The sequence below is a fragment of the Mobula hypostoma genome, unplaced genomic scaffold, assembly GCF_963921235.1.
Source record: "Mobula hypostoma unplaced genomic scaffold, sMobHyp1.1 scaffold_163, whole genome shotgun sequence".
In the NCBI taxonomy this organism is placed as follows: Eukaryota; Metazoa; Chordata; class Chondrichthyes; order Myliobatiformes; family Myliobatidae; genus Mobula; species Mobula hypostoma.
The window spans coordinates 93,249-120,736 of record NW_026948199.1 but is presented as its reverse complement, the minus strand read 5'-3'; the positions used below and the strand labels follow the sequence as shown (position 1 = coordinate 120,736).

Below are 27,488 nucleotides of genomic sequence, written 5' to 3'. Positions count from 1 at the left end.
CATCAACACACCATAACTTAGCAAAGTAAGAATTAAATCTACAAATGAATTATGCATAGTTAAAGTGCATAAATTAAATATTGTAGGGGACAGGACAATTTATCTGGTGACATTTCAAATGTTATGCGGCAGGGAGTTCAGAAGCCTAAAGGCCTGGGGGAAGAAACTGTTTCCCATCCCGACCGTTCTCGTCTTTATGCATCGGAGTCTCCTGCCTGATGGTAGAAGGTCAAAGAGGATGCTGGATGGATGGGTGGGATCCTTGATAATACTAAGGGTCCTGTGATTGCAGTGCTCCTGATAAATGCCCCCACATTTTGAAGAACACAGGGAATCTCATTGAAACCTACTGAATGTTGAAAGGACTAGATAGGGTGGATGTGGAGAAGATGTTTCTTATGTCGGGGGTATCCAGAACTGGAGGGCATTGTCTCAAAATTGAGGGGTTGACCTTTTAGAACAGAGGAAAGGAGGATTTTTTTCTAGCCAGAGAGTAGTAGATCTATGGAATGCTCAGCCACAGACTGTGGTGGACGCCAAGCCTGTGGATGTATTCAGAATGAAAGTTGATAAATTCCTGATGGGTCAGGGCATCGAAGGATAGGGCGAGAAGGCAGGTGTATGGGGTTGAGTGGGATTCGGGACCAGCCATGATGGTTTAGCAGAGCAGACTCGAAGGGCTGAATGGCCTAATTCTGCTTCTGTGTCTTACGGATGGTAAGGAGACCCCTATGATCCTCTCAGCAGTTCTCACAGACCCTTGTAGGCACTTCAGGGCCAATGCTCAACTGCTCCCATAGCAGGTGGAGATGCAGCTTGTCAGGACAAACTTGATGGTGCTCCTGTAAAATTCAGTTAAGATTGTGGGGGGGGACTTGCTTGTCTCAATCTCCTCAGGAAGTGGAGGAACGTCTGTGAGTCCAAGTCCATAACAGGTTAGACGCCAAAGATGTCTGTCCTGGTGTATGTGCATGGGTGAGGTTGAGGGAGGAACTGTTATTGCCTTGTTGGGTTTCGTGTTGTTCCACAGAGAACTGCGGCCAGCACAGCACGTGTTTTCACAAACCAAAGCACGGCAACGCTTGTAGGCCGCCCTCAGCACACCCTTAGACAAGTTGGCTGTCACATTCCACTGCAGGTTTTGATGCACATGTTAGAAATGTAATCTCGGAATAATAAACTTACTTTGAACTTTACACATGCAATAAATAAATCTGAATCTGATATAGTGTAATCATCACTGAAGGTCACCAGTTCTGACCTTCACGCCACTGACGAAGCTGCTAAAGATGGGGGAAGAGGTTAAATAAGTAATTTGTCAAATGTGATTGGGGGCGAGTTGCGGAGGTGGCTAAAAATAAGCATTGAGAAACTGGGCCTTGGTAAGTGAAGCCACAGAGTGTATTGGCCGTGAACTTGCACTTTGGTCACAATTGCCAGAGGAGAGGGGTCTAACCGTAACACAGGTGATCCCTGGGACCGTGCCTCTGAATTGTCCACCTCAGAGGGGTGCAAACTTAAATATTATTGTCGCACGCACTAATTGTTGGGGGGTGGGAAGGTGCGTTGCAGGGGAAATTAATGCGCGATTTGAGGTTGCTGAGAGAACCATCAGATAATGCAATGCATCGCACTTCAAACTTGATTGGCTGATAGTTATGGAGAAAAAGCATATGGTTCCTTTGATTGGACACCGTGACAGTTTGCTGTGACTTTCCAACCAATCAGAGATTAGAGTCTACACAAACGGCGGCCCTAAATCTTATCTCCGATTGGCCATTGCCTACTGTCAACAGAAAGCATCCTCATCACTCACAGGGCAGAACACAGCGGTGAAGCGAGAGATAAACTAACCGGTTATCTGATTGGCGACTGCGTGGCTCCGCCAGAGAGAAAAAGCCCACCGGCATCAATTGATTGGTCAGGCAGATAAGCGAGGCTGCAGCCATTGGTTCAGTCCAGATAACGGGGCATTCCGCCAACCAATTAGAAGTAAGACTCTCGACGCCATCTTTGTTGGGGGCAGTCAGGGGTGTTCAGTGTACAACAAAGGTGGAGCGAAGCCGCTGATGGTAATGGCCGATTTTCTGCCAGCACTTTATCTCTAGAGTTCTCCACCGAACACAGAAACTCAAAGAAAACACTGAGAAGGTATTCCGCCGGTAGACTGAGCAGCAGGATTACTTCCGAGGGAGGGTTTTTGCTTCTTCATTCGCCGGGCGGCCTCGCAACCTCCCGTCTCTCTAACGGTTACAGCCGCATCTTGTCAGTCATAGACGTCGACCAATGGAAGGGCGCGAGTAGGCCACCCTGATTGGACGCCGGCGCGGAGAGCGGGTTCGGGTCTCGCCCCCTGCCGTCTGAGCTGCTCACCTGCGACTGACTGACAGGTCGGTGGGTGGCTCCCGCGAGAGACGAGAGCTCGCGAGACTTGCCATTTCAGCTCCCGTGCGGGGTGGGGGGGGAGAGAAAGTGAGGGGTCACGTGGGAGGAAGGGGTGCCCTCACTTTATTAGAGGAGTGGGGTGGAGGGGGTGTTGTGCCTTTAAATAATGTGGAGAGGATGTTTTCCCTTTAAATGATGTGGAGGAGGTGTTTTCCCTTTAATGAGGGTATGGAGGGGATATTGTGCCTTTAAATGATGTGCGGGGGGGGTGTTTTCCCTTTAATGAGAGTATGGAGGGGGTGTTGTGCCTTTAAATGATGTGGAGGGGGTGTTTTCCCTTTAATGAGGGTATGGAGGGGGTGTTTTCCCTTTAATGAGGGTATGGAGGGGGTGTTGTGCCTTTAAATGATGTGGAGGGGGTGTTTTCCCTTCAATGAGGGTATGGAGGGGGTGTTTTTCCTTTAATGAGGGTATGGAGGGGATGCTGTGCCTTTAAATGATGTGGAGGGGGTGTTGTCCCTTTAATGAAAGTATGGAGAGGTCCTGGACAGTGAGTATAGAGAGCTTGGTAGGAAGTTGAAAAGCAGGACTCAAGGGTGGTAATCTCAGGATTGCTACCTGTGCCACGTGCCAGTGAGGGTAGGAATAGGATGCTCTGGAGGAGGAACAAATGGCTGAGGAACTGGTTTAGGGGGCAGGGTTTCAGATTTCAGGATCATTGGGACCTCTTCTGGGGCAGGTGGGACCTGTACAAGAGAGACGGGTTACACTTGAACCACAGGGGGACCAATATCCTTTCAGGGAGGTTTGTTAGTGCTATTGGGGAGGCTTTAAACTAGATTGGCAGGGGGATGGGAACCAGAGTGCCAGAGCTGACAGTGTGGCTGGGGTGAAAATAAATGATGTTGAAAGTTCAAGCAAATCCGCTGATAGAAAGGTTGTGAGTGGTGGTAAAAATCTTCTGAGGTGTATATATTTCAATGCTAGGAGTATTGCGGGGAAGGCGGATGAGTTGAGAGCGTGGATTGACATGTGGAATTATGATGTTGTAGCAATTAGTGAAACTTGGCTACAGGAGGGGCAGGACTGGCAGCTTAATATTCCAGGGTTCCAATGTTTCAGATGTGATCGAGGCAGAGGAATGAAAGGTGGGGGAGTAGCATTGCTTGTTAGGGAAAATATTACAGCAGTGCTCAGGCAGGACAGATTAGAGGGCTTGTCTACTGAGTCCTTATGGGTGGAGCTGAGAAACAGGAAAGGTATGGCCACATTAGTGGGATTGTATTACAGACCACCCAATAGTCAACGAGACTTGGAAGAGCAAATCTGCAGAGAGATAGCAGAGATAACATAAAGTTGTGGTGGTAGGGGATTTTAATTTTCCATACGTTGATTGGGACTCCCATACTGTTAGGGGTCTAGATGGTTTAGAGTTTGTAAAATGTGTTCAGGAAAGTTTTCTAAATCAATATATAGAGGGATCAACTAGAGGGGATGCAATATTGGATCTCCAGTTAGGAAACGAATTAGGGCAAGTGACAGAAGTCTGTGTAGGGGAGCACTTTAGTTCCAGTGATCATAACACCATTAGTTTCAATTTGATCATGGACAAGGATAGATCTGGTCCTAGGGTTGAGGTTCTGAACTGGAAGAAGGCCAAATTTGAAGAAATGAGAAAGGATCTAAAAAGCGTGGATTGGGACAGGTTGTTCTCTGGCAAAGATGTGATTGGTAGGTGGGAAGCCTTCAAAGGGTAAATTTTGAGGGTGCAGAGTTTGTATGCTCCTGTCAGGATTAAAGGCAAATTAAATAGGAATAAAGAACCTTGGTTATCAAGGGATATTGCAACTCTGATAAAGAAGAAGAGGGAGTTGTATGAAATGTATAGGAAACAGGGGGTAAATCAGGTGCTTGAGGAGTATAAGAAGTGCAAGAAAATACTTAAGAAAGAAATCAGGAGGACTAAAAGAAGACATGAGGTTGCCTTGGCAGTCAAAGTGAAGGATAATCCAAAGAGCTTTTACAAGTATATTAAGAGGAAAAGGATTGTAAGGGATAAAATTGGCCCTCTTGAAGATCAGAGTGGTTGGCTTTGTGCGGAACCAAAAGAAATGGGGGAGATCTTAAATAGGTTTTTTGCGTCTGTATTTACTAAGGAAGCTGGCATGAAATCTATGGAATTGAGGGAATCAAGTAGTGAGACCATGGAAACTGTACAGATTGAAAAGAGGAGGTGCTTGCTGTCTTGAGGAAAATTAAAGTGGATAAATCCCTGGGACCTGACAGAGTGTTCCCTTGGACCTTGAAGGAGACTAGTGTTGAAATTGCGGGGGCCCTGGCAGAAATATTTAAAATGTTGCTGTCTACGGGTGAAGTGCCGGAGGATTGGAGAGTGGCTCATGTTGTTCCATTGTTTAAAAAAGGATCGAAAAGTAATCCGGGAAATTGTAGGCCGGTGAGTTTAACGTCAGTAGTAGGTAAGTTATTGGAGGGAGTACTAACAGGCAGAATCTACAAGCATTTGGATAGATAGGGGCTTATTAGGGAGAGTCAACATGGCTTTGTGCATGGTAGGTCATGTTTGACCAATCTGTTGGAGTTTTTCGGGGAGGTTACCAGGAAAATGGATGAAGGGAAGGCAGTGGATATTGTCTACATGGACTTCAGTAAGGCCTTTGACAAGGTCCCGCATGGGAGGTTAGCTAGGAAAATTCAGTCGCTAGGTATACATGGAGAGGTGGTAAATTGGATTAGACATTGGCTCGATGGAAGAAGCCAGAGAGTGGTGGTAGAGAATTGCTTCTCTGAGTGGAGGCCTGTGACTAGTGGTGTGCCACAGGGATCAGTGCTGGGTCCATTGTTATTTGTCATCTATATCAATGATCTGGATGATAATGTGGTAAATTGGATCAGCAAGTTTGCTGATGATACAAAGATTGGAGGTGTAGTGGACAGTGAGGAAGGTTTTCAGAGCCTGCAGAGGGACTTGGACCAGCTGGAAAAATGGGCTGAAAAATGGCAGATGGAGTTTAATACTGATAAGTGTGAGGTATTGCACGTTGGAAGGACAAACCAAGGTAGAACATACAGGGTTAATGGTAAGGCACTGAGGAGTGCAGTGGAACAGAGGGATCTGGGAATACAGATACAAAATTCCCTAAAAGTGTCGTCACAGGTAGATAGAGTCGTAAAGAGAGCTTTTAACATTGGCCTTTATTAATCGAGGTATTGAGTATAAGAGCTGGAGTGTTATGATGAGGTTGTGTAAGGCATTGGTGAGGCCGAATCTGGAGTATTGTGTTCAGTTTTGATCACCAAATTACAGGAAGGATATAAATAAGGTTGAAAGAGTGCAGAGAAGGTTTACAAGGATGTTGCCGGGACTTGAGAAACTCAGTTACAGAGAAAGGTTGAATAGGTTAGGACTTTATTCCCTGGAGCGTAGAAGAATGAGGGGAGATTTGATAGAGGTATATAAAATTATGATGGGTATAGATAGAGTGAATGCAAGCAGGCTTTTTCCACTGAGGCAAGGGGAGAAAAAAACCAGAGGACATGGGTTAAGGGTGAGGGGGGAAAAGTTTAAAGGGAACATTGTGGGGGGCTTCTTCACACAGAGAGTGGTGGGAGTATGGAATGAGCTGCCAGACGAGGTGGTAAATGCGGGTTCTTTTTTAACATTTAAGAATAAATTGGACAGATACATGGATGGGAGGTGTATGGAGGGATATGGTCCGTGTGCAGGTCAGTGGGACTAGGCAGAAAATGGTTTGGCACAGCCAAGAAGGGCCAAAGGGCCTGTTTCTGTGCTGTAGTTTCTATGGTTCTATGGGGTGTTGTGCCTTTAAATGATGTGGAGGGGGTGTTTTCCCTTTAATGAGGGTATGGAGGAGGTGTTATTCTTTTAATGGGGCTTGTGGAGAAAGGGGCTTGAATGGGGTGGGAAGGGCATGAGCTGTCTTTGATGGGTGGATGGAATGGGAAGAGGGCTGCACTCCTCGATATGGAGGAGGAATGTGTGCCCCCCCACCGGAATCGCAGGGAGTCAAGGGAGGGATGCTGCCTCTTTGAATGTCCAATCCCCCTTCTGTGAGGGATTGTGGATGTCTGTATCCCTGGGCTTATGAGGATAAATCACAACAGTTCCATCATTCGGGTTTGGAATCAGGCCAGTAAGACAATGGTGTTGTGGAAAGACGCAGTGAGGGAGCCTGAACTCGTAGTATTCTATTGCAGACACATTCCACCTCATCCTCCTGCATTCCACGTACAGTAACAGCAGAGCATCTGCTGATCCAGCAACTTGCCAAGTACATTTGGCTTCTGTGTCCTGGGCCTTGAGTTCCACATCCCCCACCGCTCCTGGTGAATTCCTTCTCCTGACGCCCTCCCAAACTTTAATCAATTGCCCCACAAAAGCCACGTTCCCTGTCTGTGGATCCACTGTAGGCCCATTGTAACACTGTAATCCATTGTTGGCGTACAGGCCACGGATGAGACCATTACCGGAGCACTGTGGGCTGATAGGGAAGGGTGCTAACCTTCTGGGAGCAGATCAGAGAAAGTTTGGTGGACCAATAAATGGTATGGGTGGGTAGCCTCCTGAAAAAGCATCAGACTGACTGGGCTTTTATAACCTGACTGAATTTTAAAGATTAGCTTTATTTGTCACATGAGTGAAATGGCTTGTTCAGACCAATACAGTTTGAGGATGTGGCCCAGCCAGATGCCCACTCACATGTTCGCCCGCTAACCCTAACCCATACATCTTTGGAATATGGACGGAAACCCATGGGGTCACGGGGAGAATGTACAGATGGAATTGGTTTATTATTGTCACATGTACCATGATACAGTGTCTTGTATAACATTCAGACGATTACACAGTGCAGAAAAACAAAGTAAAAAGTAATCTGAATGCAGAATAAAGTGTAGCAGCTATAGAGAAAGTGTAGTGCAAGGTCATAACAGTAGATTGTGAGGTCAAGAGTCCATTTTATTGTACCAGGGAACCATTTCATAGTCTTATGACAAGTAGGCTGTTTCTTCTTGAGAGTAAATCTAGAATCCGTTTGAATATAAAAATAAGGTGGTCACCCGTTTAAAGGTTCATTTTATTGTCAAAGTCTGCATGTACAGTTCAACTCTGATATTCATCTTCTCCAGATAGCCATGAAATACAGAAAAAGCCATGGGAGAAGACATCAACCCCCCTCCCAGCACGAAAAGGAAAAAGAAAGCAAACTCGCAAATCCCGAACCCCCACCACCCCCTCCCTCGCACACAAAAACCAATAAGAACATCAGATCCCAAATCCTGTCCCTCCCTCGCTCAAAAACCAACCTTCCCCCTTTCCCAACCATGATTTCCCTGACCCTGACCCCTTCCCACTCCCAGTCCGCAATAGAATCAGGTTTATGTAATTAATTTTTTTTTTTTTGCAGAAGCAGTACAGTGCAATACATAAAATTGCTACTGTACTGTGAAAAAGTCTTAGGCACCCTGGCTATTCTGTATATGTGTGCCTGAGACTTTTGAACAATATTGTATGTTCGTGAAGGACTGAGGGTGAGAGTTGGTGGGGAACCTATCCGGGAGATGCATCCTCGGTCGAGGGATAGGGCAGGCTTATGGACCGAGTGGCCTGTTGTACTCTAATCATTGAAGATAAACCCTGGATCATTTATCACACTGGTTAAATGAACGTGTGGCCAAGTGGTTAAGGTGTTGGTCTAGTGATCTGAAGGTCGCTAGTTCGAGCCTTGGCTGAGGCAGCGTGTGTGTCCTCGAGCAAGGTACTTAACCACACATTGCTCTGCGATGACACCGGTGCCAAGCTGTATGGGTCCTAGTGCCCTTCCCTTGGACAACATCGGTGTGCCTGCGCCCTGGAAACCTTGCAAGGCGCAAATCCATGGTCTCATGAGACTAACGGATGCCTATAAATGGACCACAGCCAACAATGGCGAACGGTATGACCACAGTTGAAGAGTCATCCAGCATGGAGGCAGGTCCTTCAGCCCATCTAATTCATGCCGACCCTTAACCACCCGTTCACACCAATCCTTTCTCATTCTCCCCAGATTCCAATCAACTCCCTACTGTCCTCACCCCCAGTTCTACCCCTACACCTGCACACTGGGGAAAGGTGATTTACCACACTGACCCACATGCCCTTAGGACATGGGAGGGAACTGGGACATCAGAAGAAACCAACATGGACACACCCGTGATGATATATACAGGCGCGCACAGCCCAGCACCAAGGTGCATAGGCAGACAGACGGTGCACGCATTGGATCAATGTGTTGGGCCCAGGATAGATCCTCTGAGAAGCTGATACCCAGGAACTTGAAGATGCTCACCCCCTTTCCGCTGCTGACCCCCCCCGCCGATGAGGACTGGAGTGCGTTCCCTCAACCTCCCCTCAAGTCCATGATCAATCCCTCACTCTCGCTGACGCTGGGTGCAAGGTTTCTGTTGCAGCACCACTCAACCAGCTGATCTATCTCACTCCCGTACACCTCCTCATGGCCATCTAACTCTGCCGACAATAGTTGGGTCATGGGCAAGTCTACAAGTTTGAGCTGCGTGTAGCCACACAGTCAGGAGTGTAGAGGGAGCAGAGAAAACCACAGATCCTTAAGCTGTACCTGTATTGAATATCAATACTGACCTGCACTGTCTCCTAATGAGGGAGTTGACGATCCAGTTGCAGAGGGCGGTGCAAAGGCCCATCTGCATTGATCCTATTTGCCTCCATGTCCTTCTACACCTTGTCCATTTAAGTGCCCGGTCTAAGTTGCCTCTTAAACGTAGGGATAAGTTCTGATTCCACCACCTCCTTCTTTGGCGGCAGATTTTATGTGAACCGCTGAAAGTGTAACAAAGAAAGTTACCTCTGAAGCCCATTCCTCCACCTCGAACCTACACCTCTTGTCCTTGATATCTGAACCCTGGGTAAAAAGTTCTTTTTGTCTACCCTGTCTGCCTCTCATAATCTTATTTACTCGATCAGGTTTATTATCACTGACTATTTGTTGTTTAGCACCAGCAGTACAGAGCAAAATCAGTAAATGTGTAAAGGAAGTGGTGAGGTAGAGTCCATAGTCTGATGGCAATGGGGAAGAAGCTGTTCCTAAAGTCTTCAGGCTCCTGTACCTCCTCCTGGATGGTAGGACTGAGAAGAGGGCATGGCCTGGGTGGTGGGGTCCATGATGATGCATGCTGGCTTTCTGAGGCATCACCTATTGAATTGAATTTATTTTATTAATTAGATCCTTCGTATACATAAGGAGTAAAAATCGTTATGTTACGTCTCCGTTTAAATGTGCAATGTGCAATTTATAGAAATTTAAAATAAATATTATGTACAACAGTACAGTCAATATAGCTCAGAAATACAGTTGTGTCAGCGTGAATTAATCAGTCTGATGGCCTGGTGGAAGAAGTTGTCCTGGAGCCTGTTGGTCCTGGCTTTAATGCTGCGGTACCATTTCCCGGATGGTAGCAACTGGAACAGTTTGTGGTTGGGGTGACTTGGGTCCCCAATGGTCCTGCAGCCCCTTTGTACACACCTGTCCTTGAAAATGTCCTGAATCATGGGAAGTTCACAACTACAGATGCGCTGGGCTGTCCACACCACTCTCTGCAGAGTCCTGCGATTGAGGGAAGTACAGTTCCCATACCAGGCACTGATGCAGCCAGTCAGGATGCTCTCAGTTGTGCCCCTGTAGAAAGTTCTTAGGATTTGGAGGCCCACACCAAACTTCTTCAACAGCTTGAGGTGAAAGAGGTGCTGTTGTGCCTTTTTCACCACTTTTGAAGGTGTCCGCGGAGCTCGGGAGGCTAGTGCCCGTGACGGAGCTGTCTGAGTTTGCATTCCTCTGCAGCTTTTTTTCCCCCGATCCTGTGTATTGGCCCCTCCGTACCAGACAGTGATGCAACCTGTTAAAGTGTTCTTCTACGCTAAGGCCTTCTTCACTCCAGGGACCGGTCCCAGCCCATCCAATCTTTCCCCATAATCAAAGGCTGCCAATTCAGGCAACCCTTTGGGGAATCTCCTTTGCAATCCCTCCTTGTCTATAGTGTGGTGACCAGCACAGCACTCAATTCTCCCAGGTGGGGTTTTACCTCCCTGTGTAAGGGGGGGTTACGGCAGGAGGAATTTTTCCCCATTCCTCGTCCTGAGTGTGACCCCCACATTGTTCCTGCTCGTGCATTTTTCATAATTTCTGCCAGCATAGGAGGCTATTCGGCCCACTGAGTTCCCGCTGACTCTCCGGGCAATCCTGTTCCCTCACTTACGGGCTGTCAGTGCGGTCGCACTGGGGACTTGTGCACGGTGCTGCGTTGTACATTTCTGAAGGGAGTCTCAAGCACTGGGGCTGATGCAGGGAGGGTTCACTGGGTCTGTAGCTCGGGGGAGAGGGCCTCCCTTACTGGGAAAGGTTGGGCAGGCTCTCACTGGGGAATGAGAGAGATCTTATTGATTCTGTGGCCAGGCTTAATGGGGGAGAGCTGAGATGGTGTTTTCCCCTGCTGGGGGAGATGGAATTTAGATCCGGGGGGGGCGGGGAGACGCTGTTTTCAAGATGGGGGCAGAGAAATGATTTTCTCTGTGGGATGGCAGGTCACTGGATATATTGGAGAGGGATGGGGATGGGAGCGGGAGAAGGGAAGATGAACCCGGTGTGGTTCTGTGGGGTGGGTGAGGGAAGGAAGTCTGGAGGAACTGGTTTCCCGGCTTATCCTCGTTCTGTCTGCCGCAGCCTGGATCCTCCTGTGCAGCGAGTCCGAACCCCCAGCCCCGACATGGCAGAGCAACCGCTCGCAGAGATGGTGGAGATCGCAGTGCGGCAATTTGCATCAGACCCCGACGGTACGTGCTGTACGGTCTCCCTCTCTCCCCCCACCACACCCCGGCCAGTCTGACGGGGCTCCCCTCCCCTTGGCCTAGTGGCCCAGCCGACGACACAGATGCAGAGAGGGGCTGATGCTTTCGGAGTGCGGGAGGGTCCTGAGTGGCGAGAGGGGGGTGGTATGTCGGAGGGGGGACTAGTGGGGGTGGAGGCTGCAATCGTTGTGGTACGACTTAAGAACGCAGAGAGATGGAGCTGCAGAGTTGTGCAATGTACAAACGGGCCCTTCAGCCCAACTGGTCCATACTGACCAAGTAACCGCCCCCACCCCCGCACTCATCCCGTCTGCCTGTATTTCTCCCTGTAACCCTCTATCCATGAACCTGTCCAAATGCCTTGTACATGTAGTCATTGTATCCTCCTGCACCACATCTCCCAGCAGCTCCCTCCACCCTGTGTGGAAATCTCTCCCCCGGACTCTAGCTTTAGACTCCCCTACCCTGGGGGGGGGGGAATACCGAGACCACCCACCTTATCGACACCCCTCCCGGTTTTGTTCATCTCCTGTCCGTTACTTCAGGGGGGTGAAGTCCCAGTGGTGACATTCAAGCAGACCCCATTCAAACACTGGTTGCGGTCTGGGTGCACGGCAGCGAGAGGAGGAGTGAATCTGGATTAAACTGTAACTTTCAGAAGGGAGTCACAAACCCGACCAGCACAGGCCGAGACCCTTCAACCCATTGAGTCTGTGCTATCAACCACACAGTTACACTAATCCAATGCTGACCTCATTGCATTACCCCCTGCCCCAGATTCCGCCTCCCACCCACACACTGAGCTGCTGACCCACTGACCGGTGCTTCCCTGGGTCGTGGGAGTGAGGTGGAGCCTCTGGGGCCACGGGGAGAACGTGCAGACTCCACCCAATCCCGCCTGAGGTTGGGGATCGAGTCCAGGTCACCAGAGCTGGTGGGGAGGGAGGGGATTCCGGAGATAGGTGGGGAAGGAGATGGTGGCTGCTCCCTGGTGTAGGAACAGCACTGTTTCATAAAGCAGCCGTCGAGAAACGGTGCAAAAGGTTGTTGGCTGCAACTCTAACCTTTGCCCTCCCCTCAGAGTTTAGGGTGCACCCCCTCCCTCATTGATGAGTTGGTTTGCAGCATATGCAGTTTTTGATTTTGTGTTTATGGAGAGTGGAGTCAGCCTCCCCCCACCCCACCCTTGCTTAAAACCGTCAATGCAAACTTTGTGAGCCAGGTTTCACATTCTTGCTGCTCTCTGGGCAACACAGCGGTTTCTGAGCTCCCAGACACCCTTTATTAAATGATTATCTGCTGTTTATGACGCCCTTCAGCTGGTGTAGAAACATCTTATCTGTATTTGCCCTTCGCACCTTGGATAGCCCGGGAGGACTATATCAGCTGACACTTCGTTTTTCTGCTTTTGCTGAGAAAGGACAAGCGACCCATTTTATCTTGCGGCAGAGGGAAGGGCCATAAGCATGCAGAAAGGAGATTAGACAGTGCTGACTGGGCATTTGGCACAGGGGCCCAGATTTACTCTGTCAAAGAGACCTGGCTGTGCTCACGTACACACAGGCCATTCACTGTCCTAACAGACCCCCACCTTCCCGATCTTTCCCCACCGTACAGAATCCCAATGAACCCCATCCCTTCCCATTCACTCTCACCTTATACAACTCCAATGGGACCCATCCCTTCCCATTCACTCCCACCGTACACAATCCCAATGGACCCCATCCCTTCCCATTCACTCCCACCATACACAATCCCAATGGACCCCATCCCTTCCCATTCACTCCCACTATACACAATCCCAATGGACCCCATCCCTTCCCATTCACTCCCACCGTACACAATCCCAATGGACCCCATCCCTTCCCATTCACTCCCACCATACACAATCCCAATGGACCCCACTCCTTCCCATTCACTCCCACCGTCCACAATCCCAATGGACGCCACTCCTTCCCATTCACTCCCACCATACACAATCCCAATGGATCACCCCTTCCCGTTCACTCCCACTATACACAATCCCAATGGGACCCATCCCTTCCCATTCACTCCCACTATACACAATCCCAATGGGACCCATCCCTTCCCATTCACTCCCACTATACACAATCCCAATGGACCCCATCCCTTCCCATTCACTCCCACTATACACAATCCCAATGGACCCCATCCCTTCCCATTCACTCCCACCGTACACAATCCCAATGGACCCCATCCCTTCCCATTCACTCCCACCATACACAATCCCAATGGACCCCACTCCTTCCCATTCACTCCCACCGTCCACAATCCCAATGGACGCCACTCCTTCCCATTCACTCCCACTATACACAATCCCAATGGACCCCACCCCTTCCCATTCACTCCCACCGTACACAATCCCAATGGATCACTCCTTCCCATTCACTCCCACTGTACACAATCCCAATGGATCATTCCTTCCCCTTCACTCCCACTGTACACAATCCCAATGGACCCCACCCCTTCCCATTCACTGCCACCATACACAATCCCAATGGACTCCATCCCTTCCCATTCACTCCCACCATACACAATCCCAATGGACCCCATCCCTTCCCATTCACTCCCACTATACACAATCCCAATGGATCATCCCTTCCCATTCACTCCCACTATACACAATCCCAATGGACCCCACTCCTTCCCATTCACTCCCACCGTACACAATCCCAAAGGACCCCATCCCTTTCCATTCACTCCCACCGTCCACAATCCCAATGGACGCCACCCCTTTCCATTCACTCCCAACGAACACAATCCCAAAGGGACCCCACCCTTTCCTATTCCCTCCTGCTGTGCACATCGCCGTTTGATCCCTTCTCTTCCCATTGAACATGACGCTAGTTCCAGACCATTTTCTGTCAGTCCACTTCGCTAGCCTTTTCCCATATGGATGGTAATGTCCACCCGGGGTGAAGGATTAGGAATTTACTGTGGTGTGTTTGTCAGGGTGTGGAATACAATGAAAAACAATGTTCGAGTATGTCTGTAATTTAATGCCTATCTTCATCTTTTATATAATTCCTTATGAAGGATAAATAATTATATAAAAATGAAGTTAGAGGTTAAAGTCTGGATATTGAATAGAATCTGCAGAGATCTATAAATACCAGTATGTATTTGCCTGTACATTGTAAATCGCTGCTGACTTCACCAGGACTGTGTTCTGATTTCCCTCAGATCCTGCCTCGACAGTCACCATCTCCTCTCACCCCCACAGGTAGCCAGCAAAGCTCCCACACAGATGATCGGGACGGTTCCAGTCCCAGTGGGAAACGCCGCAGAGTGGAGGTGTCACAAGTAGAGACCGAGGAAGGAGAGGATAGCATTCAGGTATGGGGAAGAGCCAGTCCCAAGTGTGCGGCTGGCGTACGTTCCCCTTAAAAGCAGCTGTTGTACCCGGGTTACTCAGGACACCAGTGGAGGGGTGTCAAGCACTGGATTTTCTGACTCTTCATGAGAATCTTGGGGGAATAAGACTCCTGGTGTGATTTCTACTCGTCAACTTCTATGGGCTTCATCCTAAACTGCGTGGGCTCTCTGAATCCCATCACCATCACTGTCTTCCTTGTGACCACCCAACCAGCACCCCTGGCTCTGAGGAAACCTCGCCACCTCTTCCCTGCACTAACCCCGACTCCCAATCTTCCCTTCAGGCCCAAAACTCAGCGGCTGACCTCCCTCTGGGGCTGGGGCGAATTCCAGAGGTTCACCTTAATCACATCCCCTCCCCGCCCCCTGCATGACCCCTTATTCTGGGATGGTGACCCCGGTCAGGGGAAACCGTCCAAACCTCCCCCGCCGATCAGATATTCCTCAATATGACCACCCGGGAGGATTTTCAATGAGATCTGCCCTGGTACTCTCTGTAGTCTGGGAGAGCAAACCCTGCCAGCCTAACTGGGGACAAATGATTGTGTCCATTGCAATTGTTTCACTGATAGCTGCCTCGCCCTCTGAGGAACTCTCGTCACCCCCGATCTCTCTGCTCCTTGAACTCAGTAGGAGGCCTTTCCCTTCATCCGCTGGGCCAAGGCTCGTTGGTGCCGAATTCCCTCCCCGAACCCTCTCTGCCTCTTCAGTGGCAGAGATGGAAGCACTCCAGGTTGCTTCCCGGGCAGGTCACAGTTCCTCAAGTAGACCGAAACGTTCTGGTTAAACGCGGGAGTTCGGATTCAGATCTATTTATCACGTGTACTTCGGAACATAGAGTGAAATACTGTACGTTGGGGGCAGCCCACAAACATCGCCATGCGTTTCGCTGCTGGCGTAGCACGTCCAGAATGACGCTGAACACAACAAAACTGAACGTACCGAGCAGCGACAGCAAGGCCTTCCCCTCCCCACCGACCCACGCACATAAGCAGCCCTCTAACCCCAGGGCAGATTGTCTCCTTCGGCCTCCAGCACATTTCAGTTCACACCGTCAGGATCAAAGCCTAGGGCGAGAGGTGTTCCTTCCTGCCTTAGGGTCAAAGTTTACACTGAGCTGTGTACCCCTGGGGTCAAGGTTCAATGTCACTGACCCCCCCCCCCGATGAAGTTTACACAGAACAGGAGGGTCCCTTCAGCCCATGATGTTGTGTGGACCAATACAAACCTCCTCCATGATCAATCTGACAGTCCAAACCCTCCATTTTACTTACATCCACCTGAGTCCCTATTGCTCAAAGTAAGCTTATTATCAAAGTATGCATACGTTACCGTCTACTGCTTTCAGATGCATTTACAGGGAAGGAAAGAAATAGCATAGAATTTAGAAGGAACTATACGTAATCAAAGGCGGACAAATCGATGTGCAAAACTGTGCAAAGACAAAAGTACTGAGAATATCAGTTGTAAAGAAGTGACTGAAAGTGAGTCTGCAGATGGTAGAATCAGTTCGGGGCGGTTGTGAGTGAAGTTACCCACGCTGGTTCAGGAGCCTGATGGTTGTAGGGTAACAACTGTCCTTGAACCTGGTGGTGTGGGACCCAAGGCTCCTGTAGCTCCTGCCCGATGTTGGTGGGGGTCTTGGTGATGGATGCTGCTTTCTTCTGGCATCATTCCTTGTAAGTGGACTCAATGGCTTGTAATGGACTGGGCTGTGTCCACCACTCTCCATTTCTGAGCACCAGTGTTTCTGTAGGTTCTGATGCAACCACTTAGGATACTCTTCATTGTACATCTGTAGAAGGTTGGCAAGGGCTTTGGTGGGATGTCGATTCTGAGCAAACTTCAAAGAATGTGGAGGCACTGTCGGGTCTTTGTAACGGCGCTTGCTTATCAACCTTCACCTCCACCCCCGCAGTGCAGCAAACGCTCTCTGTCTCGCTGTAGGCGGCGAGTGCTCTTCGTGCCGCTGTAGGCGGCGGACGTGTGTCGCTGTAGGCGGCGAACGTGTGTCGTTGTAGGCGGCGGACGTGTGTCGCTGTAGGCGGCGAACGTGTGTCGCTGTAGGCGGCGGACGCTCTCCGTGTCGCTGTAGGCGGCGAATGTGTGTCGCGGTAGGCGGCGAATGTGTGTCGTGGTAGGCGGCGGACGCTCTCCGTGTCACTGTAGGCGGCGAACGTGTGTCGCGGTAGGCGGCGGACGCTCTCCGTGTCGTTGTAGGCGGCGAACGTGTGTCACAGTAGGCGGCGGACACTCTCCGTGTCGCTGTAGGCGGCGAACGTGTGTCGCGGTAGGTGGCGGACGCTCTCCGTGTCGTTGTAGGCGGCGAGCGTGTGTCACGGTAGGCGGCGGACGCTCTCCGTGTCGCTGTAGGCGGCGAACGTGTGTCACAGTAGGCGGCGGACACTCTCCGTGTCGCTGTAGGCGGCGAACGTGTGTCGCGGTAGGTGGTGGACGCTCTCCGTGTCGTTGTAGGCGGCGAGCGTGTGTCACGGTAGGCGGCGGACGCTCTCCGTGTCGCTGTAGGCGGCGAGCGTGTGTCGCTGTAGGCGGCGGACGCTCTCCGTGTCGCTGTAGGCGGCGGACGCTCTCCGTGTTGCTGTAGGCGGCGAATGTGTGTCGTGGTAGGCGGCGGACGCTCTCCGTGTCGTTGTAGGCGGCGAATCTGTGTCGTGGTAGGCGGCGGACGCTCTCCGTGTCGTTGTAGGCGGCGAACGTGTGTCGCGGTAGGCGGCGGACACTCTCCGTGTCGCTGTAGGCGGCGAATGTGTGTCGCGGTAGGTGGCGGACGCTCTCCGTGTCGCGGTAGGCGGCGAATGTGTGTCGTGGTAGGCGGCGGACGCTCTCCGTGTCACTGTAGGCGGCGAACGTGTGTCGCTGTAGGTGGCGGACGCTCTCCGTGTCGCTGTAGGCGGCGAACGTGTGTCGCGGTAGGCGGCGGACACTCTCCGTGTCGCTGTAGGCGGCGAACGTGTGTCGCTGTAGGTGGCGGACGCTCTCCGTGTCGCTGTAGGCGGCGAACGTGTGTCGCGGTAGGCGGCGGACGCTCTCCGTGTCGTTGTAGGCGGCGAACGTGTGTCACGGTAGGCGGCGGACACTCTCCGTGTCGCTGTAGGCGGCGAACGTGTGTCGTGGTAGGTGGCGGACGCTCTCCGTGTCGTTGTAGGCGGCGAGCGTGTGTCACGGTAGGCGGCGGACGCTCTCCGTGTCGCTGTAGGTGGCGAACGTGTGTCACAGTAGGCGGCGGACACTCTCCGTGTCGCTGTAGGCGGCGAAAGTGTGTCGCGGTAGGTGGCGGACGCTCTCCATGTCGTTGTAGGTGGCGAGCGTGTGTCACGGTAGGCGGCGGACGCTCTCCGTGTCGCTGTAGGCGGCGAGCGTGTGTCGCTGTAGGCGGCGGACGCTCTCCGTGTCGCTGTAGGCGGCGAATGTGTGTCGTGGTAGGCGGCGGACGCTCTCCGTGTCGTTGTAGGCGGCGAATCTGTGTCGTGGTAGGCGGCGGACGCTCTCCGTGTCGTTGTAGGCGGCGAACGTGTGTCGCGGTAGGTGGCGGACACTCTCCGTGTCGCTGTAGGCGGCGAACGTGTGTCGCGGTAGGTGGCGGACACTCTCCGTGTCGCTGTAGGCGGCGAACGTGTGTCGCGGTAGGTGGCGGACGCTCTCCGTGTCGTTGTAGGCGGCGAGCGTGTGTCACGGTAGGCGGCGGACGCTCTCCGTGTCGCTGTAGGCGGCGAGCGTGTGTCGCTGTAGGCGGCGGACGCTCTCCGTGTCGCTGTAGGCGGCGGACGCTCTCCGTGTAGCTGTAGGCGGCGAATGTGTGTCGTGGTAGGCGGCGGACGCTCTCCGTGTCGTTGTAGGCAGCGAATCTGTGTCGTGGTAGGCGGCGGACGCTCTCCGTGTCGTTGTAGGCGGCGAGCGTGTGTCACGGTAGGCGGCGGACGCTCTCCGTGTCGCTGTAGGCGGCGAGCGTGTGTCGCTGTAGGCGGCGGACGCTCTCCGTGTCGCTGTAGGCGGCGGACGCTCTCCGTGTCGCTGTAGGCGGCGGACGCTCTCCGTGTTGCTGTAGGCGGCGAATGTGTGTCGTGGTAGGCGGCGGACGCTCTCCGTGTCATTGTAGGCGGCGAATCTGTGTCGTGGTAGGCGGCGGACGCTCTCCGTGTCACTGTAGGCGGCGAACGTGTGTCGCTGTAGGTGGCGGACGCTCTCCGTGTCGCTGTAGGCGGCGAACGTGTGTCGCGGTAGGCGGCGGACACTCTCCGTGTCGCTGTAGGCGGCGAACGTGTGTCGCTGTAGGTGGCGGACGCTCTCCGTGTCGCTGTAGGCGGCGAACGTGTGTCGCGGTAGGCGGCGGACGCTCTCCGTGTCGTTGTAGGCGGCGAACGTGTGTCACAGTAGGCGGCGGACACTCTCCGTGTCGCTGTAGGCGGCGAACGTGTGTCGCGGTAGGTGGCGGACGCTCTCCGTGTCGTTGTAGGCGGCGAGCGTGTGTCACGGTAGGCGGCGGACGCTCTCCGTGTCGCTGTAGGTGGCGAACGTGTGTCACAGTAGGCGGCGGACACTCTCCGTGTCGCTGTAGGCGGCGAAAGTGTGTCGCGGTAGGTGGCGGACGCTCTCCATGTCGTTGTAGGCGGCGAGCGTGTGTCACGGTAGGCGACGGACGCTCTCCGTGTCGCTGTAGGCGGCGAGCGTGTGTCGCTGTAGGCGGCGGACGCTCTCCGTGTCGCTGTAGGCGGCGAATGTGTGTCGTGGTAGGCGGCGGACGCTCTCCGTGTCGTTGTAGGCGGCGAACGTGTGTCGCGGTAGGTGGCGGACGCTCTCCGTGTCGTTGTAGGCGGCGAGCGTGTGTCACGGTAGGCGGCGGACGCTCTCCGTGTCGCTGTAGGCGGCGAGCGTGTGTCGCTGTAGGCGGCGGACGCTCTCCGTGTCGCTGTAGGCGGCTGACCCTCTCCGTGTAGCTGTAGGCGGCGAATGTGTGTCGTGGTAGGCAGCGGACGCTCTCCGTGTCGTTGTAGGCAGCGAATCTGTGTCGTGGTAGGCGGCGGACGCTCTCCGTGTCGTTGTAGGCGGCGAGCGTGTGTCACGGTAGGCGGCGGACGCTCTCCGTGTCGCTGTAGGCGGCGAGCGTGTGTCGCTGTAGGCGGCGGACGCTCTCCGTGTCGCTGTAGGCGGCGGACGCTCTCCGTGTTGCTGTAGGCGGCGAATGTGTGTCGTGGTAGGCGGCGGACGCTCTCCGTGTCGTTGTAGGCAGCGAATCTGTGTCGTGGTAGGCGGCGGACGCTCTCTGTGTCGTTGTAGGCGGCGAACGTGTGTCGCGGTAGGCAGCGGATGCTCTCCGTGTCGCTGCAGGCGGCGAACGTGTGTCGCGGTAGGCAGCGGATGCTCTCCGTGTCGTTGTAGGCGGCGAACGTGTGTCATGGTAGGCGGCGGACGCTCTCCGTGTCGTTGTAGGCAGCGAACGTGTGTCGCGGTAGGCAGCGGATGCTCTCCGTGTCGCTGCAGGCGGCGAACGTGTGTCGCGGTAGGCAGCGGATGCTCTCCGTGTCGCTGCAGGTGGCGAACGTGTGTCGCGGTAGGCGGCGGACGCTCTCTGTGTCGCCGTAGGCGGCGAACGTGTGTCACGGTAGGCGGCGGACGCTCTCCGTGTCGTTGTAGGCGGCGAACGTGTGTCGCGGTAGGCAGCGGATGCTCTCCGTGTCGCTGCAGGTGGCGAACGTGTGTCGCGGTAGGCGGCGGACGCTCTCTGTGTCGCCGTAGGCGGCGGACGTTCTCTGTGTTGCCGTAGGCGGCGAACACACTCTGTCTCGTAGGCGGCGAACGCTCTGTGTCAAAAAAAACCTCTTAACACTCTCTGGAATCTCTCCGAAACTTTCCAGCGCTGACCTTAACAAGGATGCTCTCTTGTATTGGCCAAGTTCACAGTCAACGATCAATCCCACATGCATGAAAGGTCCACACCACCGACAGGCCCCACCTGGAGTACTGTATGCAGTCCTGGTCCCCCGGCTTCACGAAGGGCTTTATAAAAACTGGGAAAGGGTGCAGAAAAGATCAACAGGGATATTACCAGGATTGGAGGGCTGGGACTGTTTTTCCAGGAGGGACAAAACCTTATTATGGGTTACGTATAATATCACAAGAAGTGTAAAGAGAAAAGTGTCTGCTTCCCGTAGTAAGGGTGCCTAAACAAGGGAGCATAGGTTTGATGTGAGAGAGGGGAACTTTAATGAGATTTGATGCATAAATTCCTCATGCAGTTGTTGGGATCCGGAATGAGCTGCCAGAGGAGGTGGTGGAGGCAGGAACACTAACAATATTTCTGAGACGTCAGGTGGGTGTTTGACTGAACAGGGTGCAAAGGGATATCGAATTGATGCAGGCAAGTGTGGTTTGTGTGGATGGGGCACGCTGGTCGGTATAGATATGATGGGCTGAAGGGCCTGTTTCGATCCTCTCTGCCTCACAGTGAAAGGTGACACACACGGACTCTGGGGTCAAAGTTCATGGTGAGGCCAGCCGCCTGTCAGCTGACTTGGTCTCTCCTTGCTTAACTCAGCACCAATCTCTCTCCCTCTCCTTCCTTCATCTCACTTCTCCCACCCCCCCCCCAATTCCATCCCCTAGGCCCTCCTCTACTCTGCCAGCAAGACCCTCTGCCTGCGCCTGGATGCCATTGAGGCTGACCTCAACTCCATGGAGGACAAATGCAAGTGCCTGAGGGCGAAGGTCGACCTGCTGGCCAATCAGAATGTGCTGCGGCCGCCACTGGCCGAGCCACAGAGGCCGGAGGGGCAGCAGCCAGTTGGCGGCAGGTGGGTGGTGGTGTGAGGGGTGTCGAGGGAGGAAGAGGCGGGGGTGACAGAATCTGAGGGGGAGCAGGAGAGTTAGGTGGTGGTGTGGGTGCTGGGGTTGCTGTGACTGAGGGCAGAAGAGTGCAGGGGGACTGGTTGGGAGGAACGATGGGGCTTAGGAGAGTGTAGAGAGGCTGGGTGGTGGTGTGGGTGCTGGGGTTTCTCGGTGGTGATTTGGGGGCTGTGGGTGGGGGTGAGGGAAAGGGGCAGAGTTCTGGGTGGGGTTGACGGGGAGGGAAGAGAGAGGGGTGCTGGGTTGGGTAGTCATGTTGATGAGGAGATAGGGTGGGGGTGGGGGCCAGTTCAGTCCACAACACCCCTCGGGGTGGTGACCTTTCTGCCACCTGCTCTCTTCCTCCCCAGTCCTGTTCCCCCCTCTCCCTGCCGTATGTCCGTCCTCCCACACTGGCATCTTCGCTCCTCCTCCCCAGCCATCTCTCCCACCCACCCACGAGAATGACGACCACACAACTGTAAGACACAGGAGCAGATTAGGCCATTCGGCCCATCGAGTCTGCTTCATGTTCCATCATGGGTGATATATTTTCCCTCTCAATCCCATTCTCCTCCCTTCTCCCCATAACCTTTGACTCCCTGGCCAATCAAGAACCCATCAACCTCTGCTTCAAATACACCCAGTGACTTGGCCTCCACAGCTGTCTGTGGCAACGAATTCCACAGACTCACCACCCTGTGGCTCTTCACGCACCTCCTGCACTCTCTCCTCCCCAGACATTCCCATTGCCATTTATCCTACCCCCTCCTCGATGAGCATCTCACCCCTTCCCCCCCACACCTTGTCCCCGTTCTCTCCTCCCTACCCCATTCCTAATCAGAATTGTCTCCCCATTCCCTGCTAACCCTCCTCCCTGGGCATCTTCCCCAGCCCCTGATCCCCCATCTCTCCATTTCCACTTTTCCCCACACACAGTCTCCAGTCTCTCCCCCCTCCTCCCTGAACATCTCACATCCCTTCACCCCATCTTCCTCGAGCAGCCCAACCTCCCTACCCTGAACCCCTGTCCCTCCTCCCCTTCTGTTCCTTGCTGCCTTTCACTCCCAATCTCTCGTCCGCCCTCATCCTGTCCGTCTCTTTGCTCAAGCCCACCCTCCAGTCCTCAGACCTGACAAACATAGAAACATAGAAAATAGGTGCAGGAGTAGGCCATTCGGCCCTTCGAGCCTGCATCGCCATTCAGTACCATCATGGCTGATCATCCAACTCAGAACCCTGTACCAGCCTTCCCTCCATACCCCCTGATCCCTTTAGCCACAGGGCCATATCTAACTCCCTCTTAAATATAGCCAGTGAACTGGCCTCAGCTGTTTCCTGTGGCAGAGAATTCCACAGATTCACCACTCTCTGTGTGAAGAAGTTTTTCCTAATCTCGGTCCTAAAGGCTTCCCCTTTATCCTCAAACTGTGACCCCTCGTTCTGGACTTCCCCAATATCAGGAACAATTTTCCTACATCTAAGCTGTCCAATCCCTTTAGAACCTTATACGTTTCAATCAGATCCCCCCTCAATCTTCTAAATTCCAGAGAGTATAAGCCGAGTCGATCCAGTCTTTCATCATATGAAAGTCCTGCCATCCCAGGAATCAATCTGGTGAACCTTCTTTGTACTCCCTCTATGGCAAGAATGTCTTTCCTCAGATTAGGGGATCAAAACTGCACACAATACTCCAGGTGTGGTCTCACCAAGGCCTTGTACAATTGCAGTAGTACCTCCCTACTCCTGTACTTGAATCCTCTTGCTATGAATGCCAGCATACCATTCGCCTTTTTCACTGCCTGCTGTACCTGCATGCCCACTTTCAATGACTGGTGTATAATGACACCCAGGTCTCGTTGCACCTCCCCTTTTCCTAATCGGCCACCATTCAGAAAATAATCTGTTTTCCTGTTCTTGCCACCAAAGTGGATAACCTCACATTTATCCACATTAAATTGCATCTGCCATGAATTTGCCCACTCGCCTAACCTATCCAAGTCACCCTGCATCCTCTTAGCATCCTCCTCACAGCTAACACTGCTGCCCTGCTTCGTGTCATCCGCAAACTTGGAGATGTTGCATTTAATTCCCTCGTCTAAGTTATTAATATATATTGTAAACAACTGGGGCAGCACTGAGCCTTGTAGTACCCCACTAGTCACTGCAAACCCTACTCACTCCTCGTCCTCCCCCACCCTACCCACACACTCGAACTTGGTCCCATGTTGTGAAAGTGAGGTTCGAGGTGGGTCCTTCCCCCATTGTTGAGGGTCCTTGAGGGGAAAAGGACTGGGGAGGTGAGCTTGTGTTGGATCTAATTTAATTCTGTGTTTAATTTTCTCCCCCCCATCCCACCCATTCATCACCCCCCCCAAACTAATCCCTCACCTCTTCCCCCCCCCAACCCCCACAGCTCAGCCACCGTGCCACAAGAGGCGCCAGGCAAGGCCCGGCAGTCAGAGGAGGAGTTTGAGGGCAACAGAGAGGCGGCAGGGGCGGGGGAGGGTGGGAGGTCAGAGGGGGTGATCCCGGGCGTGCGGATCGTGGCGCTGTGCGCGGACGGCCGGGAAGGCGGGGAGGAGCAGACAGACGGCTCCGTGGCCCTGCTGCCGGACGCCACCAACCTGCTGTACCAGCTCATGTACTGACCGCACGCCTTCCCTCCTCTTCCACCCCCGGCGTGAGGCCGCAGGACAACCCCCCCTCACCCACACACTCAGCCGGGCGCATGTCTCTGAGCGTAGGCACACTCTGATCCCAGGCCTGGTGTTTCCACCCTCCCCGAGACCACCACCGCGTTCTGGGCCTCTTCCCTCTTCTCCTCGACACACTGCTGGACCCTCCTCTCCCTCCTGCTTCGATACCCCCTCCTCTGACATTGAGCGGCTGGCCCAGGTAAAGCAGAGTGCCTGAGAAATTGGAGAGAGCTGTTACGCTGTACCCCCTCCCCAATCCAAGAACGAGACCTGAAATTGAGGGTCTATTTCTGTGCGAGGGGATAATTCACCCTCCCACATTCCTGCCTTCCCATTTGACCCCATTTGCTACCTCAGTGCCACCTTCCCTCTCTCCCTCCATTCCCCTAACATCCAGAGGGCGGAAGAGAATTCCTGACCTTCACTCCTCTCTGGGGGAAGGAGTTTCTCCCCCACCTCTGTCCCGAGTAGCCCCTTCATTCTGTGGATCTGGGCACTGCCAAGGAGATCACCCTTCCTATCAAACTCCAAAGATTTTGTTATGTCTAATGATTATTCCTCATGAGCCTTTGCTACGCTCCTTACAAGTCCACGCCCCGCCGAGTCGGAGGACCGTAGTGCCCCCCCCACCCCGCTGTCGGAAGACCGTACTGCCTCCCCCGCTGTCAGAAGACCGTAGCACCCTCCCCCCCGCTAAGTCGGAGGACTGTAACGCCCCCCCCCGCTAAGTCGGAGGACTGTAACGCCCCCCCCCGCTGAGTCGGAAGACCGTAGCGCCCCCCCGCTGAGTCGGAGGACCGTAGTACCCCCCCGCTGAGTCAGAAGACCGTAGCGCCCCCTCGCTGAGTCAGAAGACCGTAGCGCCCCTCCCCCGTTGAGTCAGAAGACCGTAGCGCCCCTCCCCCGTTGAGTCGGAGGACCGTAGCGCCCCCCCCGCTGAGTCGGAGGACCAGACCAGTACACAATATTCCACGGACAGTCTCACTGGTGCCCTGTATTTTTGGAGTAAGAGGTCCTAACTCCTGCACTCCCTCCGCCACGTCTATGCTTCTCTGGGTATGTGATATTCCAGGTGCGGTCTCACCAGGACACTGTCCAAGTGGAGTGAAACGTCTCTTAAATCTCTTTCAATAAAGCTGATGCACCTACCTTCTTAACAGCTTGTTGCACCTGCACGTTACCCTCCTGGCATTGGGGAGGTGAGGCTGTTGCCACCGTGTTTGCTCTCCTTACAGGCCCAAGGTTTGTCCAAGTGAGGTAATATTGAATTCACTCCTGGTCGCCTCATTATAGGAAGGATGCAGAAGCTGTAGAGAAGGTGCAGAAGAGATTTACTGGGACTAGAGAGTATGTCATATGCAGAAAGGTTGGGCTCTTCCTCTTCGGAATGAAGGTGGGTGAGAGGTTTGTAAGATTATGAGAAGCACAGACACGGTGGGTATCCGGTAGTTTTTAACCCTGGTGCCAATGGCGAACGCTGTTAGGGTGAGTGGAGCAAACTTTAGGGGAGATGTCAGAGGTAGGCTTTTTACACACAGTGTGCTGGCTGTGTGGAGTGCACTGTCGGGGTGCTGGTTTGGGCACATACGTTGGGGACATTTAAGAAACTTTTAGATAGGCTCAAGAGTGAAAGGAAGATGGAGAGTGGTGGGCTGTGTGGCAGGGAAAGAATAGGTCAGCACAGCATTGTGGGCCGAAGGGCCTGTTCTGTGCTGCTCTGTGTAACCTGGTACCATCTCTGGGCCCAAGTTGTTTGAGACACAAGCCTGCACTGATCCACAATAAAGTAATGCCATGATTTTGGTTCAGGCATTCTGCGGCCGCCCTCCAGAGACTATGACACACCCGAATACTTCTGAGTGTTGCCTCATTGCAGAGCAGGAGGGAAGCGGGAAACTACTCGTGCTGGAAATTTGAGCGAAAACACTGAGCTGGTCAGGCAGTGGGACAGAGAAACAGAGCCAATGTTTCTGGAAGTGTGAAACGGAACACGTCCCCTGTTGTAGAGAAGGGGAAGGGTCAGAAAGAACTGAGGGGTGTTGATGGCGTGGTGGAGACGGCATGACCTGGGGAGGAGGCTTGTTCACTGCAGCTGCTCTGAAGGAGATGGAAATGCTGGGAAAGTGGAAGAAACAGCTGAAAGTGTGCGATACAATCTCCAGTATCGAGCACAGGAGATGGGATGTTATGCTGAAGTTGTTATACATTGGAGAGTCTGAACTTGGAGTGTTGTGGACACGTTTGGTCACCTAGCTACAGGAAAGATGTAAATAAGGTTGAAAAAGTACAAGGATGTTGCCGGATTTATCAGGAAAGATTAGGACTTTCTTCCTTGGAATGTAGAAGATTGAGAGGGGGTTTGATAAAGGTATACAAAATTATGAGGGGTGTAGATGGGGTAACTGCAAGCAGGCTTTTTCCATTGAGGTTGGACAGGGCTACAACCAGAGGTCATGGGTTAGGGTGAAAGACGAAACGTTTAAGGGGAATATGAGGGAAAACTTCTTCACTCAGAGTGTGGAACGAGCTGCTATCGCAAGTGCTGCAAGCAAGCTCAATTTCAACATTTAAGAGAAGTTTGGACAGGTACATGGAGGGTTGTGGTCCCGGTGGAGGTCAATGGAAGTAGGCAGCTTAAATGGTTCGGTATGGACTAGATGGGCTGAAGGGCCTGTTTCTGAGCTCTACTTTTCGATGTCTCTAAGCTGGTCCATTAGCATAGAGGTTAGCGTAATGCCAGTGACTCTGGTTCAGTTTCCGTGGCAACATTCTCCCTGTGAGGGTTTCCCCCGGGTGCTCCACATTCAAAAGTTGGATGGGTTATTAGGTTAAGTGGGAGTAATTGGGCATTGTCGACTCATTGGGCTGGGAGGGCCTGTTACCCTGCTGTATCTCTAAATGACAATTTAAACAACCAGTAAAGCCAGACACTGCACATTCTGGAAATCTGAAATAAAATCCACTCTTGACAAAAGTGCCCGTGGAGAGAAAATCGGAGATAGCGGATTGAGTTGATGAGCTGCCGTCAGAGGTAGGAAAATGTCGAAAGTAAATGAAGCACACGATTCATTCAGGGTAAACGACAGGTCCGTAACAAGGTGGGGGACACCACGAGAGACTGAATGGTGCAAGTGGGTGGTGGTGTCTTCTGGCAGAAGGTGGGGGACATTGCAGGCAATCTATCTGAAGAAGGCAAAAATATAGGATTCCAAGCTTTCGATTTGCCTCCTGTGGTTTCTGCTTATCTGCTAACCTCTGCCAACGTTCTTTGT

The 27,488-nt window shown here is 52.7% G+C and overlaps 2 protein-coding genes across 4 annotated transcripts in view; one reads left to right on the top strand and one right to left on the bottom strand.

Annotated features, from left to right (window-relative positions):
• The window catches only part of LOC134341790 (large neutral amino acids transporter small subunit 2-like), a 59,461-nt gene extending 57,468 nt beyond the window's left edge, over positions 1-1,993 (bottom strand). The window contains exon 1 of the mRNA XM_063039713.1: positions 1,855-1,993. The gene's annotated coding sequence lies outside the window, so the exon portion shown is untranslated. The remainder of the gene's footprint in view (positions 1-1,854) is intronic.
• On the top strand, positions 1,262-27,473 carry LOC134341792 (protein BANP-like). Of its 3 annotated transcripts, none has more exons than XM_063039717.1 (5): positions 1,262-1,382; positions 11,157-11,266; positions 14,526-14,638; positions 21,299-21,486; positions 23,934-27,473. In XM_063039717.1, exons 2-5 carry the CDS (start codon positions 11,200-11,202, stop codon positions 24,166-24,168), a joined length of 603 nt encoding a protein of 200 aa, XP_062895787.1. In that variant the 5' UTR covers positions 1,262-1,382; positions 11,157-11,199; the 3' UTR covers positions 24,169-27,473. The 3 variants fall into 3 exon arrangements, with proteins under 3 accessions (XP_062895787.1, XP_062895786.1, XP_062895785.1); XM_063039716.1 differs by lacking the exon at positions 1,262-1,382 and adding an exon at positions 2,028-2,151; XM_063039715.1 differs by lacking the exon at positions 1,262-1,382 and adding an exon at positions 2,251-2,390 and having other exon boundaries at positions 23,934-27,472.
• The last annotated feature ends 15 nt before the right edge of the window (positions 27,474-27,488 follow it).